At 41.9% G+C, this 18115-nt stretch overlaps 1 protein-coding gene across 7 annotated transcripts in view; it reads left to right on the plus strand.

Moving 5' to 3' along the window:
• The window catches only part of ECT2L (epithelial cell transforming 2 like), a 76136-nt gene that overhangs the window by 51450 nt on the left and 6571 nt on the right, over nt 1-18115 (plus strand). Inside the window, exons 12-20 of one of the 7 annotated variants that reach the window (XM_047732107.1) lie at nt 874-977; nt 3204-3329; nt 6713-6799; nt 7991-8205; nt 9175-9322; nt 11245-11318; nt 11418-11574; nt 12246-12311; nt 13667-13755. In XM_047732107.1, the coding sequence (XP_047588063.1) occupies nt 874-977; nt 3204-3329; nt 6713-6799; nt 7991-8205; nt 9175-9322; nt 11245-11318; nt 11418-11574; nt 12246-12311; nt 13667-13755 (1066 nt within the window). Of the gene's footprint in view, nt 1-873; nt 978-3203; nt 3330-6712; nt 6800-7990; nt 8206-9174; nt 9323-11160; nt 11575-12245; nt 12312-13666; nt 13756-18115 lie in introns of those variants that run through there. The other 6 variants (XR_007127910.1, XM_047732108.1, XR_007127911.1 and 3 more) reach the window with 6 other exon arrangements.

An 18115-nucleotide genomic window follows, 5' to 3' on the forward strand; every position in this document is an offset into this window, starting at 1 on the left:
TGAAATTAAGTCATTATTTAATTATGTCTTACTTCCTTCTCCCCTCCTTGCCCTGCTTCCTGTTGAGGTCCTTATCACCACAATGACTGTCTACACAATGGGTGTTTGCATGTGGAAATTTCATGTCAGTGCATGTCCTACATCACTTTACATAAATGCTTCCAAATCAGGGAGCTGTCTTCTTGATTTATGTACTATCTGCTTGACCACACTTAGTAGATGTTCAGCCAGTATTTTAAAAAGTTTATAAGGCTATATAGAAATGATTTCTCCTGGTTTTTTACACAGATAATTAAGGACCAAAGAGAAAAGCAGAAAAAAAAATTAGCTTTTTTCAAGATAGACGTATTCTTTGATGATATTTGTAAGAAATGAGAAGTCAGATGGAATAAAATTATTTGCATATCAATGCACATTGTTCAAAGTATTAAAAATATAAAAAGATGTCTGTGTAACTATAGTTGTATGTTATTTGCTGTAGACTCAAAGTATTTAAGTCTTGAACTCAAAGATACAGGGGTGTGAGGAGGAAATTTTGGTGGGAAAGAGAATCTAAAATTTAAACTTATAAGGTTTATAATGTTCACATGTTCTCTCCTTATTGTCCAATTTATAGATTCTATTTAATATAGCTTCACCAGGGTGGGTAGTTGTTAATATGCTTTATGTTTAGTTACTCTTGCTCAATTCATATTTTATCATGGTGGATAATCCCCACGGCATAGTAGAATTTTAATTTTTATGCTTCACATTTTTTTAATACACTAAAAAGCAACTGTGAGGAATAAGTTGTTTTCTTGATCACCATCTCTTGATCACATCTTTATTAATTAATAAATTAATTCCAAGGCATATGGCCTTATATATTTGCAGGGCAATTTACTTCTGACAACATGCATGTGGCTAACATTCTGAATAACCAAGAAATTGCACAAACTCTGGCAGATGGATTGATGGAACTTTCAAAAGAAAATTCTGTGAGTGTTTCTTTGAAGAAAGCAAACTTTAAAAACCTAACACTTAAGAACATTTTTAGTTTGTGCTGATTTTTTTTTTTTTTTTAACCAGTTTATCCCTTGGGAGGCACAATTTCCTCTGAGAAATTACATCAGGTTGTAAAAACAGCCACTGAGAGATTCTGGGCCCAAAATGTATTAGGTACACAAAACAGACAAATATAGGGGCACCTGGGTGGCTCAGTTGGTTATGCATCTGCTTTCAGCTCAGGTCATGATCCCAGGGTTCTGGGATAGAGCCCCATGTGGGCAGCCAGGAGCCTGCTTCTCCCCCTCTATCTCCCCCTCCCCCTGCTCATGTTCTCCCTATCTCGTTTAAATAAATAACTAAAATCTTCTTTTAAAAAATAGTTAAACAGGAAAAATTTTCTAGGTTATTTAAAACATATTTGCATTGTGCACTGTTTTCCGTCTTATGATTAATTTCAGTCAGAAGTGACTTCCTTGGGGTGCCTGGGTGGCTCAGTGGGTTAAGTCTCTGCCTTCAGCTCAGGTCATGAACTCAGGGTCCTGGGATCAAGCCCCACATGGGGGGGGGGGAAATCTCTGCTCAGCAGGGAGCCTGCTTCCCCCTCTCTCTCTGCCTGCTCTCTATCTACTTGTGATCTCTCTCTCTGTCAAATAAATAAATAAAATCTTTAAAAATAAAAAAAAAGAAGTGACTTCCTTAAACAACATGTTAGTGGTTTTATGATTCACATAAACATTACTCAACAGTTTAAACCATTAATAGTATGATAGGAAAAACAAGTAAGTATGAAACCGATAGGAAATGATGAAGAGCAAAAAAGGCTAGCTGAGACAGGAAGGGAAAGAGAACACAAAAGAACAGAAATAAGCAAATCAATAATTTGGTTGGGGACAGGCATTGGGGAAGCGTGAAGAAGCATTTTTTTCAGAGACCAGTCTTGGCTCTTCTCCCAGAAAAGTCAGTCCACGCATCAGAAAATAGTGAGGAGAGACAGTTTCCGAGACCTCTGTCTGCCCCGAGACAACAGCGAGGCTCTAGGACCACAGACTATGCAGCTCTGTTCTGGGGAAGTGGAGAACAGGCTAGGAACAGGGACAATAGTAATGTACCTGATGCCACATAAGGGCTTCAGTTCCCCACGGAATGATCCGCAATCCTTCTCTTCCACTGTAGTTAATTCTACTTTGTGGATGAATTTACCATCGCCTTTGTACGTCTTCTTTATCTACCAGGGGTCTGCTCTGGTTTCAAGTTGGTTGCCTGGGGAAGCAGCAGGCATCTCTGGAGCTAGCTGTGCACAGTGTGGAGGCTGAGAAGCTGCAGGTGGCCATGATCTGTCTCCCTGAAGACCCAGCTCCTCACTGTCCAGCCACCCGTCGGCAGCCGGGGCAGTAAAATGACCAGGGCTGTCATAAGGATGACCCCGAGATCTTGAAAAATCTTGCACTATCTCCTGAAAGACCAGACCAAAGAATTTCTAAACATTGTTTGGTATAGATCCAGTGTTCTTACTGCCAACCGAATTGTTTTAAAATAATTTTGGGGCGCCTGAGTGGCTCAGTGGGTTAAAGCCTCTGCCTTCGGCTCGGGTCATGATCCTAGGTTCCTGGGATCGAGCCCCGCATCTGCTCTCTGTTCAGTGGGGAACCTGCTTCCCTTCCTCTCTCTCTGCCTGCCTCTCTGCCTACTTGTGATCTCTGTCTGTCAAAGAAATAAATAAAATCTTTAAAAAAAAATAAAATAATTTTATATGACGTCATTTTGCCGGTGCTCAAACCTGTAGCCTGAGATGCAACCAAATGGGGGGTGTCCTAGACTGTTCTGCACTGTCATCCTGCTGCAAGGGCCCCTTCCATGCTTCTCTCCCCCACTCTGAGAAAGCAGGCTCCCCTCTGTCACCATTCCTCATCTGGCCTTGAGACTGATGTGGGCCACTCTGGGCCACTTTGGTTCTAACCATCTTGAGAGCTTCCCACAAGACCTTGGCATCCTAACTGGATGACAATAAGAGAACTGAAATTACTACAAAGTCCCACTTACAGACCTTGACTGAATAATACTTTATTTTCTAGACTATCATTTAGGTAGAAAGAAGAAAACGCTACTAAAAATATGTTCTCTTTTCTGCGGTACCTGTGTTGACTTGTTTTGCAGGTGAATGCTTTAACCGAAAATTCTTTTTTCTTTTGGTGTGTTGGGGGCGGTGAATTTTTTAGGACAAACCTCTGGAGTTTTTGTCCAATTTTCTGCTGAAGAGGTGTGGTAAAGGGAGCGAGGATTTTGAAGAAAATGTTATTCCAACAAAATGTGATCCAAAGGCAGCGTTCAGTTTACTCCTGAAGGTAAAGTGACTGCTGCAATTTTATGCCATTATTTTGCTGCAGTTAAACACCTGAGGTTAAGAAATTTGTAAAGGAAGAAAGAAAGAAAGAAAGATTCGTAAACAATAATGATAATTCTACTTGGAAAGCCTTCAACTTGTCATTTCTCCCATGAACTTCCCTTTCACGGATTATTATTTTTAAAAAGGGTGTTTTGTAGTTTCACACCAAGAGTGACATTAAGCCACCTCCGAGCGGAAGCCGCCTCACCGACTGGGGTAGCACGGCGGGGTGGCGGGAGGCGCCCAGGCACCATTGGCACGGATCCGCTCACTCGGTGGAGCCCTGGCACAGATGAAAGAGTGTTTTCATTTGCAGCTTAGGACACTTTTTTGGTGAAATAAGGGCACGTTCTTCTTTTCTTAGTTGAGATTCCAATACTTAAAAGTAAAAAAAAAAGTGGCTTTGAAAACCAGTTCTTCAAGCAAGCAAGAATAATTTTGCCAGTAGTATGTTCAGAACCCAGCCATCCCCCTTGGTTCCGTGAAATAATCAGGATTCGGAAAACACGGAAAATTGCCTTGTCATTCAGAGAGCTGGTTGCTATGAAAATGTCATTTCAGAACCACGTGACGCTCATAGAAAAATCAGCTCTAGGATGATCGAAGGCTGGGGATGCCACCCCCAGCCCCATGGAAACTATTGGTAGGAATACACCTGGGAGTTCTATCAAGCAGACAAATAATTTGTTGCCCTGTGAACCTGCTATTCCTGAAGCTTCTGCTCACACTTCTTTCGAAGACAGCACAGTGCAGGGAAGGGCAAGCAAGGAGGGCTGCTGGGCACAGCGTCCCCTCTGCCACGGCTGCAGACCCGCTCAGCAACATGGCAGGCCCGCAGGTGTGCGCCTGTTACCAGGGAAGGACCCTTGCTTTCACTGTCCTCCCCGTCAAGGTGACATATTTCCCAAGCACAAACTTCCTTTCCAAGAAGAGTCCTAACACATTTCCAGGGGCGTCCAAGCCTTCTTAAGCCAGAGCCCTGCTGCTACATGTGCCCTGCGCTGGGTCGGGAAACTCTCATGGACCATGCGCCAGTCGGGATTCTCCAGAGAACCAGAACAAATAGTGTGTGTGTGTGTGTGTGTGTGTGTGTGTGTGTGTGTGTATTTATATTTATATGTATGTATGTATATATGTATGCTATATATGCACTAGGATATAATATCCTATACCATATATATTATACTATGTATAGTATATCATATTGTATATAGAATACTATATATATAGTTTACTATGTATACACATATATGCTAATAGCATACATATATACATGCATATACATATATACATATACACACATACATACATATATACATATACACATATATGCTAATAGCATACATATATACACATTTATGTATACGTACATATATACATGTATGTATATATACACACACACACAAACACACAGATTTGTTATAAGAAATTGACTCACATAATTATGGAAGCTAAGAAGTCATAAAATCTGCAGGGTGAGCCTATAAGCTGGAGATACACCCAGGAGTGCCAATAGTACAGTTCTAGTCCAAAAGCTGGCAGGCTCAAGACCCAGGAAGAGCTGATGTTCCAATTCAAGTCCAAACGCAGGAGAAAACCAGTATCTCAGTTTGAAGGCTCTCAGGCAGGAGGAATTCTCTCTTACTTGAGGGAGGTCCAGGCTTTTCATTCTATGGTCATTCAACTAATTGCATCGGGCCCACCCACATTAGGGAGCGGCAAGCTGCTTCACTCAGTCTACCTATTTCGGTGACAATCTCATCAAAAACACCCTCACAGACACACCCAGAGCGATTTGACCAAACGTCTGGGCATCCCGTGGCCCAGTCAAGTTGACACGAAATTAATCATCACAGACAATTTCTCAGTTAGAAGTTAACTATGTGCCCCCCGCCCCACCCCTCAGTCTTCTGTTTATAACTGAGGATGTATCTGGAAAAGGCAGACAAGGTAGGAAAATTCCCACCATGTAATCAGAGCTCTCAGAGAGAGAGCCTAGGCAAAGGCCCACCAACCCAAAAATAAGAGTTCCTTTATAAACGTGCCAAGTTTGCTGTTCCTGTTACTTCCTCTGTATTCATACCTGAAAACAAAGTAAGGAATGACATCTTAATCTAAAAATCGTCTAGGGGCGACTGGTGGCTTAGTCAGTGAAACATCTGACCTTTGATTTCACTGCAGGTCTGATCTCAGGGTAGTGAGATTGAGCGTGGAATCCGCACTGGGCTGGAGCCTGTTCGAGATTCTCTCTCTGGCTCCCCCTGCACCCCCCTACCCCCACCCCTACCCCCCACCTTCTCTTGGGGGAAAAAAATGCAAACTGGGGAGAAGCCTGCCTGCTGCACTGGGGGACCTTGGCTCTTACACGAAGGCTTCGGGCAGCCATAAAGCATGGCTGCAGATACAAAATGAAAATTCCATTTTGTCTGAGGAGAGTAAGGCAAAACAAAAAAGTCTTGGCTATTAATTGATGTTTTTCTTCCAGTCTCACCCGTAGATCTCAACGGGTTACCATGAGTAGTTTTGTCTCTGACAGGGAAGGGCAGCTGTGATAATCAGGAATGTCAACCATTGTTCCATTGTTCGGTGGACCCTGCAGGCCGCAGGTGGGACTGTTGTGTTTTGTTTTGTTTGAGAGATAGAGCCGAGGAGTTGGGGCAAAGGGAATGTGAGAGAGAAAATCTTAAGCAGGCTCCTTGCCCAGTGCAGATCCTGACACAGGGCTCCATCTCACAACCCTGAGATCATGACCTGAGCCAAAACCAAGAGTCAGTGGCTTATCCCACGTAGCCACCCAGGCGCCCCAGGACTATTTTTTTCTAATGTGCTAATTTATATGGAAGCCACAAGAACAGCTAACAAGGAAAGTGAAGAAAGAATATGCTATATTTAAATGTGGAAACAGGTCTAGAGAGAGCATGAGAACTGTTTCTGACACATTTTCATTAGATAAAAAAAGGGGTGGATTTTACAAAGTGCTGTGAGCTTTCTTCTGGCAATTTCAAAAGATAAGCCATTTGCCCTCAGGTGACAAGGGACGAATGAGGCAGAAGCCGGGATTGGGTGGGATTCCTTGAGCGTCAGTCCCCTGCCTCCCCAGAGGAAAAGGGGGCTGCCCTGACTTTTGTTTGTCAAGTATAACGTAGTTCTTAGGAAGCCGAAGGTTATTTTTTTTTTCTTAACATAAGATTTAATGTGTCAAGTGCTTCATTCATTGTATTCGGGGTACAGCGTGGTTGAGTGCAGACAGCTACTGGAGCCTCCTAATGGCACAGCACCCACTGGGCGCTTAGACAGCTCAAGGCCTGCCCCCAGATAATCAACTTTGCATTGAATCTTCAGGAAAGAAATGTTCTAGAAGACAAACCACAGAACACAAAATCAAGTCTCAGCAAAAATGATCCAAATTTGGAGATGCTGATTAAACTGGTAAGCCCATCCTTACACAGTGAGAATTTTCCATTTGTTTTGCTCCTGACCAAAAAAAAAAAAAAAAAAAAAAGTCTTCAGTCTTTATTATGGTTAATTCTTTTTTTTTTTTCTTGAAAGTTTCCCTTAGGGAAATTAAAAAAAAAAACAACCCAATCCTAAATATAATTGAGGGGGGAATCCAAGGGTAGATTTTTCTTTTGAGTAAGTCCTGTTCTGAAAAGAAGTCGAACCAAGAGGACCAAGTGTGTATCTTGGGAGCAAGAGCCATCTTGGTGCTACTTGGATCTTCTAATAGGACACGAAGACAGAATTTAAAGCAATGGGTCACAGTTTCTAACTACCCCACCGACAGGTGGTCTGACTTCAAAGTCTGGGTATAACCCATATAAATTTCAGGGCCCTGTCTTTCTGTTTGCAAAAGGTAGAGCAGGGAGGAGGCTGAAGGCAGGCAGCGGCTGGGGCCTGTCCTCTCCTCATGCGCCACACACACTTTTCACCCCTCCCCTCGTCAAAGAATTCATCATGGTATTTTCCTTCTCGGAATCCTTTAAGGTAGACGTTAAAAACCCCATTTTGTAGATGAGGAACTCAAGTTACAACACTTAACGGACTTCCCTAAGGGCCGACAGCCAGGGGACAGAGACACATGAATCCCTCAGGCCCCAAACCTCAATCCCGGGCTCCTTCCCCACCATCCCCCCAACACTGAGCAAATCCACCTGCTGCTCACGGCGCAGGTGTGGACCTTGCGGCATGGGCTCTCGCCCACCCTCAGATCCACCCCCAGGAATCACCAAGGCCGAGGGGGCTCAGGTCGTGCCGTGAGTATGACAGCCTCTCATCTCACTATTGGTCATAAACACCTGATGTTTGTTTTAAGACAACAACGAAAGGTTCCAAATGGAAACCTTTATTCGAAATGATTATAAATATTGGAGAACGCCAATATTTAAAAAAAAAATCGTACGCATAAAAATGTAACATGGGTTCCAAGTCAGCTGCCAGATGGGGTACAATTTTTTTTTAACTCCTTAGATAAAACTTAACCAAGAACAGTGTGTTTATAGTATTTCATAGAGTGAGTCACTGCCTGACTCTTCAGCCCGTCATTTCTCTACCACCTTGGACTTTTCAGGGTCTTTGAGGCTCTAACCCGGTAACCTTTGTGTTCCTCATGCCTTTCTACAGGAGAGAAAGCTCCAGATGGACTCAGCTGAGAAGCGATCGAGAGTTGCTGGGGAACTTTTACAGAGCGAGAGAAAATATGTGCAGATGCTGGAAATTGTGAGAGATGTCTATGTATTGCCCCTGAAAGCAGCCTTGTCATCAAACAGAGCGATTCTCAGTGCTGCAAACATCCACATCATTTTCTCAGATATTTTACAGATTTTAAGTCTCAATAGGTAAACCCTGAAGAGGCACTTTTTCAAATACGCATGATGCCGTTGGAAGAACCCACACTTAGTTGTTTCAAAAGCTGTACTAAGGGGCCCCTTCGTGGAGCCCCTAATCATCTCAGAAGAGAGGGCTCTCGCCACAGGGCTGCGACTGATAGTGAGGAGGCCCCGGGGCGACCCCTGCCTCATTTCCACACCACGGTTCCCGGAGGGGAGCTTAGGGCCTGGGGGTTCTCTATTCCATACACTGTTCACCCCGAGGCAGGAGCAAGGAGAACGGTCTGGCACCGTTCTTAGCAGTGTCCGGTTGAGCAAAGGGAAAGAAAACAAGGGGTCTCATGGGATACTGGGCTGAGAGAACCAAGGCCAGGGGTCAGCTGAATGACAGTGTATTGTTTCAAGAATGATCACACAGAAAAGTGATCATGGGTGTGGGCACAGATACACCGGGCCACTCTTCCAGTAACTCTCTGGGTAACTTGGATGCTGTCACCCTCCCTGGGCCCCAGCTGCTGCAGAAGGAAGAGGGCGGACTAGGCCTCGTCCCTATTTCAAGGCCTGTGACAGCTGAATGGCGGGTGACACCAGGTCCACAGCAGTGGGCCGATCAGGAGTTATAGCATTTGAAGTGAGTTGAACCCTCTCCTCTGAGGACTGTAAGAAACCTTCCCTGTCTGCCTGGCTGGCCACGTGGGAGTGGGACAGTCAAGGGTCAGTCCTGTGGAGGCCAGCCTGGGGCTCCGACTCAGGGAATTAAGAGGAAGAGGCAAGACTCTACCAGAGTCAACCTCCTCCTTCACACCCCTGCTCCCCGCCCCTCCTCCCTTCCGGGCACATCTGCCCTGCTCTGTGTCAGGCAGACAGATTGGACAAAAGCCTGGCCAGGCCGCACAAATAACAACTAATTTATTTTTATTTTTTAAGTTTCTAGGTTATCCCAGGCCATATTTCACGGCATGCTTTCTCATATGGCAGGCAGTTTCTAGACAATCTGAGAGACAGACTGCAGGAATGGGGCCCAGCCCACTGCGTGGGAGAAATATTCCTCAAGTTTGGAAGCCAGCTGAACACATATACCAATTTCTTCAACAATTACCCGGTTGTTCTGAGAACTATAGAGAAGGTAATGATTGAGTTACCATCCAGGCATGAATGAGACTTTCTGAGCTTGAAAGGAACTTTTGTGTGCAATCCAAAGGACTAGGATTGGGGCACCTGGGTGGCTCAGTGGGTTAAAGCCTCTGCCTTTGGCTCAGGTCATGATCTCAGGGTCCTGGGATGGAGCCCCGCATCGGGCTCTCTGCTCAGTGGGGAGCCTGCTTCCTCCTCTCTCTCTCTGCCTGCCTCTCTGCCTACTTGTGATCTGTCTGTCAAATAAATGAATAAAAAAATCTCTAAAAAAAACAAAAAACAAAAAACAAAGGACTAGGATTAATAGGAAAGACTTCTTCCCCACCCTTAGCTTCCAGGTGACGGTGAGCTCTTTGAGGACGGGGCCCCTGACTTAATTTTGTATCACTACGGGTTAACACAGTTGAGGGTTAACACGCTTGAACGTGGGACCCAGGAACTTGTTGTTGGACTGAACTAATCATACAAACTGTCAGGCTTTCATCTACCTGCCCCAATACTCTGTGGTTTAGTTACAGAGAAATGTTTCACAATGGGTCGAAGCAGGAGCAAGAGCCTTGATTCTACTCTGCCAACACAGTGCTCTGCGGCTTTGATGAGTTCAAGGCTCTTATGGAGAAAAGGAATTAATAATCCATATGCTTCTTAGAATAAGGACACTCCATTTGTGAAATCTCACTATGAAATAAGGATTTCTTTGTCTTCCATTGCTTGGAGAGTTCATGATAAACAATTTTTCCCTTCATGACTTAAGCCGTATGTAGTCTGGGCAGGAATCTTCAGCTCCCCCCTGTGCCACGCACTGCTTTTGTTGGGCTCTCCTCTGAAGGCAGTGAGCTCTCTCTCTTTCTTCCCTCTTCAATGTGCGTCAAAAGTGGAGCAGAAGAGTGTCCCTTGCACTTCCTCTAGCGTCCACTATATTCACTTGGACTGTGTCCACCTGTCCGGACTGAGGCCCTCAGGGGCAGGCCTGGATGCCTGGAGGCCTCTGGACAAGTCCTGACCTCAGATGTCTCCCTGACCTCACCTCACCTGACCTCAGATGTAGTATCATTCTTATCGCACAAAGAGAGTTTAAATACTGCTGAACAATGATTATGTGAAAGTTGAGTGAATAAGGCCATTGCAGAGAACCAAACTTTAGGACAAGAATGGAAGCAAAGTGTCACATAATATTATAAATTGATACTAAAATTGTTATAGTTAGGGATAATAGTGATATCTATTTCACTAGCATGGGGTGTGCAGATAAATAGTAAACGTGAGCTGTTAATATTACACCCCGTGACTATTTGATGCATTCCTGGCATCTCTGAGGCACTTATGTACTAAGACAAATGAGGTCACTTCCTGAGTGCTCTAACGGTGATGAAAGGATACACTTTAAAACAGATATTTAGCAGAGTGGAGCCCCTTTATGATGTTTCTATGGAAAACATAGTTAACTGCAGTATTACAGTGAATACTATTAATAGTTTCTTACTGTGGAGATAGCATTTACTGCCTGACGGGCAGGATCCTTATGGAAAGGATTGTTCCCCTCACCCACAAGAGTTAGGTAGGGTAATCCATGCGAAAGCTCAGGCTTGGAGAAGTTAAATAACTTGACAGGGCCTCATAGAATTAGATAGAATTCAATTAGAATTGTAATGTTAATCCAGGCCTAGCTGGTTGCAAAGTCCATTTTGTCTATACTGATTAAGTTTACGGAATAGGGTTAATTTACGATATAATTAATACATTGTGCTTAGTATATTAGTAAGCCTCGATAGGACTAGTCGAACTTTGGTTTGAGGTAGTTGTTGCCCTTTTGCTTTGAGTGCTTCATAGATCATGCTTGTCTGGCGGAACAAAAGTTCTGTTCTGGCGGAACTGTAATACAGAGCAAAATTTTGACATAATGCTCACCTTTAGTCCAGAGAAATGACACCAGCATTCCGAGCTTTCCTGAAGAGACATGATAGGACCGTTGTTACCAAAATGCTGAGGTAAGTTCTGAGGGAGAGCACAGTGGGGGCGCCCCAAGGACATGGCACACTTTGGTCTTCAGAGAGCGACCAGGGTTCCCTTTTCTCTGCCTCATACAGCCTCCCGGAGCTGCTTTTGTACCCATCGCGAAGATTTGAAGAATATATGAATCTTCTCTATGCTCTGAGGCTTCACACTCCCGCAGGACACGCTGACCGTGGGAGCCTGACCACTGCAATTGACCAACTCAAAAAATACAAACGTTACATAGATGAGGTTGGGGGCTGATGAGCGTTCGTGTCCTTTATAAATGTCACAATACTTTGTCGTACTGACTCAAAGATCATGAAATACCTTATCCTTTCGTGGCATACTTCAAGTCTTTCCTCCTCTTAATGTGAAATGATTGGGTTCAGTGATTTGAGCACTAAGAGGGTCTATTCAAAGCCAAACAACATGAGACAGAATGTTTTCAGATACGTGGATAAGTGCAATAAAACTTTTATTAATATGAAAGTGTGAAGAATTGAATATTTGGATTGATTTTTCTAGACAACGAAAAGAAAAAAAGTAAAATCCTTTGTTTTGAGGGTACTTCTTATTAATGAACTTTCCTGCGTCAGTAAAGATTGCAATCATAATTATTCTCTGAAAGAATTCAGCATCTTTGAAGATAGTACTATCATTCTGAAAATATTGTTGTGATGTGCATATTACACGGGCATCTGGGCTGAATGTAGACAGATAACCTCTTTTGCCCTGAAGATTGTGAACACAGTCTTGTCACTTGCCTCTTTGTCTTCAAACACTGGGGACACAAAATTGAGATTCTTATTAAGGTGTGTGAAAATCCTGAGCCGTGTACAAGAGCCATAAAATATTTAAATCTATTTTTACATATAAAAATTTCATAATTTCAGTTTGCCTAAAATCCCTTTGTTTGCTAGATGAAGCAAAACATCGGTATGAAAGATCAGCTGTCAGAAATACAGAGAATCGTCTGGGGATGCCCGGTACGTATTCTGACGTACTCACTGCATCTCATGCTCATGAATATATCAAGTTACTGGCAAAAGGAGGCTTGTAGATTTCGACTCAGCTACCATCTGTTGAATGCCTGCTGCGTGCTGTGTGCTGGCAAGCTTTCACAGTTCACATCCTTGCTAGCTATAAAGATGCATACGAGAAGACACACAAGTGGACTTGATCCCATCCCATAACTTTTCTGCAGTCTTAGCTCCTTAACTGGTACTTCTGTGAACATGACCTCCTTTTGGGAAAGGGACCATGTATTCTACTGTTTTATATCTTCCTATACATAGTGCCTGGTGTAGGATTCTGTGCCCTGAGGATATCTGAAAAAATTTTTAGGTGTTAGTTGTTCCCTATAGAATATCATCTGGTCCCAGTCTACCTTCTCTCTTACTGCCTTGCCTTCCACTTGATGATCAAATGATGCAAATCTACTTAGTTCTCCAATAATGTTAGCCTTTCTCCACACATTTGTGCTTTGCCCGTGCTTTTCCTTCTTGAAATTGCCTTTCCCACTCCACTGGGTAAACTATTCATCCTTTAAAAATCCAGTTCTATCATCATCTTCCTTGTAAAGTTTCCCCAACATCTCCAGCTGTAAGCCCCTCTCCCCAAGCCCCGTCTTGGGTATTCTGCAGCACCCTGAACATCTCTGTCACATTTTTACAACCCTGTTAACGTCATCAGGCATGAGCTACAATTTACTTGTCATCTAATGTTTGGCATATAGTAGGAGCTCAATATATGAATTATGTTGAACTAAAGTACCAATTTGAACATTTTCATTTGGTCAAATTGGGGAAACAAGATGGAGCTGTTTTATTAGAATTCAGATCTGCACATTTTGGTATGGAGAGTGGAGTTTGGATTACAAAAAGTCCAAAATCTTGGAACTCACAGAGTTGGAATTTATCTCTAGATCACTGTTTACATCAAGTGATCATCTCATGGCTAGATCAGTACAAGGGTCTAACTTCTGAATTTTTAACAATCTATTCACTTCCTTTTCTTCAAAGACCCCATCTTACCTGCTCCCACCCCCTTTTTTTTTTTTTTAATACTAGGAAGACTTTTCGAGCATTTATATATAAAACAGTAATTTCAGTAGTTTTAAAAATTAGACAACACCCTCAAATATAGTTTTAATTGTGAAGTCTGTGGTCTTTCTAAAAAAAACCAAAAACCTGTTTTGTCAATAATAAAAACATCCACTTTTTCATAATTAAACTGAGTTCTACTCAACACAGCTTCTGGGATATAAAACAGTTCTTCAGTGGGATACTTTTTATTTTCTCCAAATTTATGAATGTTTCTGATTTTTTTTTTTATTTCATAGACTCTATCAGAAGAAAGCAGATATCTGATTAGGGTCCAAGATGTAGCCCAACTTCACTGCTGTGATGAGGCAGTAAGTTTCTCTTTAAGGTAAGCATTGAACTGTCCTATGGCTGTGACTAGTCTTGCTTATCTTGTACCTGGGATCCAGTACAATGGCTGACCTAAGTCTGCAACAGATCTTTGCACTGGACTGAAAACTTAAACATACATTCCCCTGGAGCTTTATTACCCTATTCACATTCCAGGCAGTTACTGGATGGATTGGGAGAAAACATATAATCTCTGCCAGAACCACAAACTGCATAGAAGCAGGAATTCTGAGGTTGGTCACTTTCCTACTGAAAGGAGAGCCAAGTGTTGTGAGTGTCACACACTAGTGATTTGCTCACCTATAAGAAAGAGAAGACCAGTTAATTACCCTGATAGTTATTGAGGTTAGTATTACAAAGGTCTCACCAAGAGACCATCATTATATTGAGGTCTCACCATTTCTGTTTTGCACAGTGCTTACAGCAGTGTAAGAACAAAAGGCAGGTGACAATTTCCATAAGCTAGCATCCCCTTTCCTCTTTTAGAACAAGGATGAACAAACTTTTTCTGTAAAGGGTCAGATCATAAATATCCTAGGTCTTGTTGCCCAGATGATTTTACTACTTCATGATTATAACATAAAAACAGCATAACATAAATAATACAGCACATAAATGAACAAGTGTGGCTGTGTTACAATAAAACTTTATTCACAAAACAAATGGTGGGGCCATAATTTGCTGATATCTATGTTAGAAAATTGTTTGCAAAACTATATTGTCAGTATTAATGGCAAAGATGACAATTCAACAACTAACCAAGTGGAGAGAAATCAACTCCTTTAATTTGTCCAACTCCAATAAAAGAAATAAAAATTGATTTGCCTGTTATTTCAATGAATATTTCCCATAGGTGTAGGTCAGGGAGTGGTTGGAAGAAACCCAATGCTTTCACCTCTATTCTTGCCTAGAGTAGTTCTAAATGAAAAGTCATGCAATTATCACTTTTCTCATGATCAGTATTTTTGTTTTATTTGTTTGGTTGTTTTTGTTCAGTAGCGATAGAAACGAGCTGCAGTGATGGGAGGAGACTAGCTATCAAACCAACAATTCTAAACACGCTGGTGTAGTAGGAAACATGCTAGGATTATCCCTGGTTTTTTTTTTTTTTTTAGAATTTATTTTACCTTCATGTATACATGAAGGTAACACTCTCCTTTTATGTAAGTCTGAGTTTCCAAACTACATAATTTACCTTTTCTCTAAAGAACTTTTTTTTTTTTTTTTGTCAGAGAGAGCGAGCACAGGCAGACAGAGTGGCAGGCAGAGGCAGAGGGAGAAGCAGGCTTCCCGCTGAGCAAGGAGCCCGATGTGGGACTCGATCCCAGGATGCCAGGATCATGACCTGAGCCGAAGGCAGCTGTTTAACCAACTGAACCACTCAGGCGCCCCCTAAAGAACTTCTTTTAACATTTCTTGCTAGGCAGACCTACTGGCAATGATTTTTGTTTGAGAATCTGTATTTCTCTTTCCCTTTTGAAGAACAGTTTTGCTGGCTACAGAATTCTGGGTTGCTGGGTTCTTTTCTTTCAACACTTATTCTACTTTACTCTCTTCTTGCTTGTCAGTTTCTGAGGAGACAGCCAATGCAATTCTTGTTCTTCTTTGGTAAAGTGGGTTTTTTCTTTTGTTTTGTTTTGGTTTAGTTTTGTTTTTGTTCTTTGGGTTCTTTCAACATTTTATCTTTGTCTTTGATTTTCTGGAGTTTGAATGTAATATGCCTATTTGGTATTCTTTTGGTATTTGGTATACCCTGCTTGGTATTCTCTAAACTTTCTGGATCTGTGATTTGGTAACTGTCAATAATTTTAGAAAATTCTCAGCCATTATCACTTCAAGTATTTCTTCTGTTCCTTTCTCTTTGTTCTCCATGTGATATTCCCATTAGACCTATGTACACTTTTTGTAGTTGTCCCAGATTTCTTGGTTAATCTGTTCCTTTCTTTTTCAATCTTTTTTTCCTCTTTGCTTTTCACTTGGTAAGTTTCTATTGATGTATCTTCAGGCTCATTGATTCTTTCCTCAGCTATGTCCAGGCTGCTAACAAGCCCATCAAAGGCATTATTCATTTCCATTTCAGTGTTTTTTTTTTTAAGATTTTATTTATTTATTTGACAGAGAGAGACCCCAAGTAGGCAGAGAGGCAGGCAGAGAGAGAGGAGGAAGCAGGCTCCCCGCTGAGCAGAGAGCCCGACGCAGGGCTCGATCCCAGGCCCCTGGGACCATGACCTGAGCCGAAGGCAGAGGCTTTAACCCACTGAGCCACCCAGGCGCCCCCATTTCAGTGTTTTTAATTTCTAAAATTTTTTAATTATTTCTTAGAGTTTCCATTTCTTTATTTTACTCATCTGTTCTTTTGTTGCATGTTGTCCACTTTTTCATTAGCGCCCTTGATTTATTTATTATAAATATTTCAAATTCCTGGTCTAATAATTCCAACAACATCCCTGCCGTATAAGTCTAGTTCTGATGCTTGCCTTATCAAACTGTTCTTCGTCCTCTTAGCATGACTTGTAATTTTTTGTTGAAAGCTAGACATAATGTATTAAGTGAAAGGAACTGAGGCAAATAGGTCTTCAGTGTGAGGTTTTATGTTTATATGACTAGATGTTAGCCTGTGTTTACTATTGTTGTAGCTGTGGTGTCACAGGCTACAATTTATTTTGGTGTTCTTGTTTCTGTCTCCCTCATTGAGTTTCCCTAGAGACCGCTTAAATAGGGGTCCGAGCCTTCTAGTTCTTTTTAGCTATAACCCCTTGTCATTATAAGGAATTCTGTTGATGTGGTATCAAATGGGAAAGGAGGAGAAGGGAAGAGTTCTATAGTTTCATGGTTAGGTCTTAGTTTTTTAGTGAGCTTGTGCCCCAGGCTAGGACTTTCACAAATATTTTTCATTCCTTTCTGTTTCTTGTTTTGTTTCCTTCCATTTTGTGTACTGTCTCTAAGAGACAGGAAGGCTAGAAGGGGCTGGAAGTAGGTGTTTCCCTTCCCCCATATTGGTTAGATTCTGGTAAAATAGTTTCCCCTGAGGGAAGTCTTTTGGTAAGGAGAAGAGAACTCTACAGGCACATTTCAAAAAGGCTACCTTTCCTCTCCCTATCAGGATGGATGAAAACATTTTTCTTTGATCTTCACAGTGAGAACCTGGTGGGGCTCCTGGAAGTAAAACATATGCCAGTTTTAAATTCATGCTAATGGGGAGAGAATGTTCTCCTCAGGCTAGGCTTCCAGGAGTTCTTAATCTCTTAAAACTAGTTCACTGCTCCAGCGGGGAGGTTCTGCCTCCAGTAAGCTGTGTTTCTCTGTATCAGTGTGTCTCTCCAGCTTTTGGGGTGCTAGTTTACCTTGTGGCTTTGATTCTCTGACGGTGCAAAGAAGAGCTGTTGATGCTGAGTTTTTCAGCTTCTTTTTTGTTGTGAGGATGGAAGTTAGGACTTGCAAGCTCTTTACTTGTCCACCAGAAACCAAAGGGCTCAGTTATTAGAATTTAGCATTTGGGCAAAGAGAATACATTTAAGAATTTGAGGATCATGGGAGAATACTAAATTATTTTACAATCTAATTATGAGGTATATGTATGTTAAAATAGGCACCATCTCAGTGATTTGTCAAGCAATAAATTTAAATGTAACTTTACATTAACTTTTAAAATTCAGTAAATGCAAGATAGGTTCATATTCCAAAAGATATTACAGAATACTTAGTCTGTAACTTTGTTTTCTATCATTTTGGAAAGTCACATAAAACTCAGGAAATCCCATTCCCGCGACTTCCATTAGAGATTTCTACTCAGAGGAAACTCTGTTTATATTTATACATAAAATATTGACCTACATGAGTATAAGGCTTTATAATTTACCATATTTTCTATTAATGCTTTTTACTTATTTATTGTAGTAATCTCTACACCCAATGTGTGGCTCAAACTCACAGGCCCCGAGATCAAGAGTCACATGCTCTTCCAACTGAGCCAGCCAGGCCCCACCATATTCTTTACATTCTCTCATTTGATACACTCATTACAATCACTTCCTGAGGCAAGTAGGTCTGGAACCATGTTATGGGTGGGAATCTGGATTTAAGTAAGTTCTCTGAGGCTACAGAATAAGTGCTGGTCCAAAATTCAGAACCAAGTCTCAGTGCTCTGTCTACTGATGAGACCAGCGGGTTAGAAAGATGAACTGAGCCTTCCTCATAATAAACTTAGCAACTAAGCAGTGAGTACTAAACAAATTACTGATAAACAAGAGCCACGACACAGAACAAAATCGTAAATACTTGCACCATAAAAAGAAAAAAATTCCTCTGGGTAGAGATGAAGTCACAGTGTCATTTTTAAGAGTTAAGAAATTTGGAGT

The sequence above is a fragment of the Lutra lutra genome, chromosome 6, assembly GCF_902655055.1.
Source record: "Lutra lutra chromosome 6, mLutLut1.2, whole genome shotgun sequence".
Classification (NCBI taxonomy): Eukaryota; Metazoa; Chordata; class Mammalia; order Carnivora; family Mustelidae; genus Lutra; species Lutra lutra.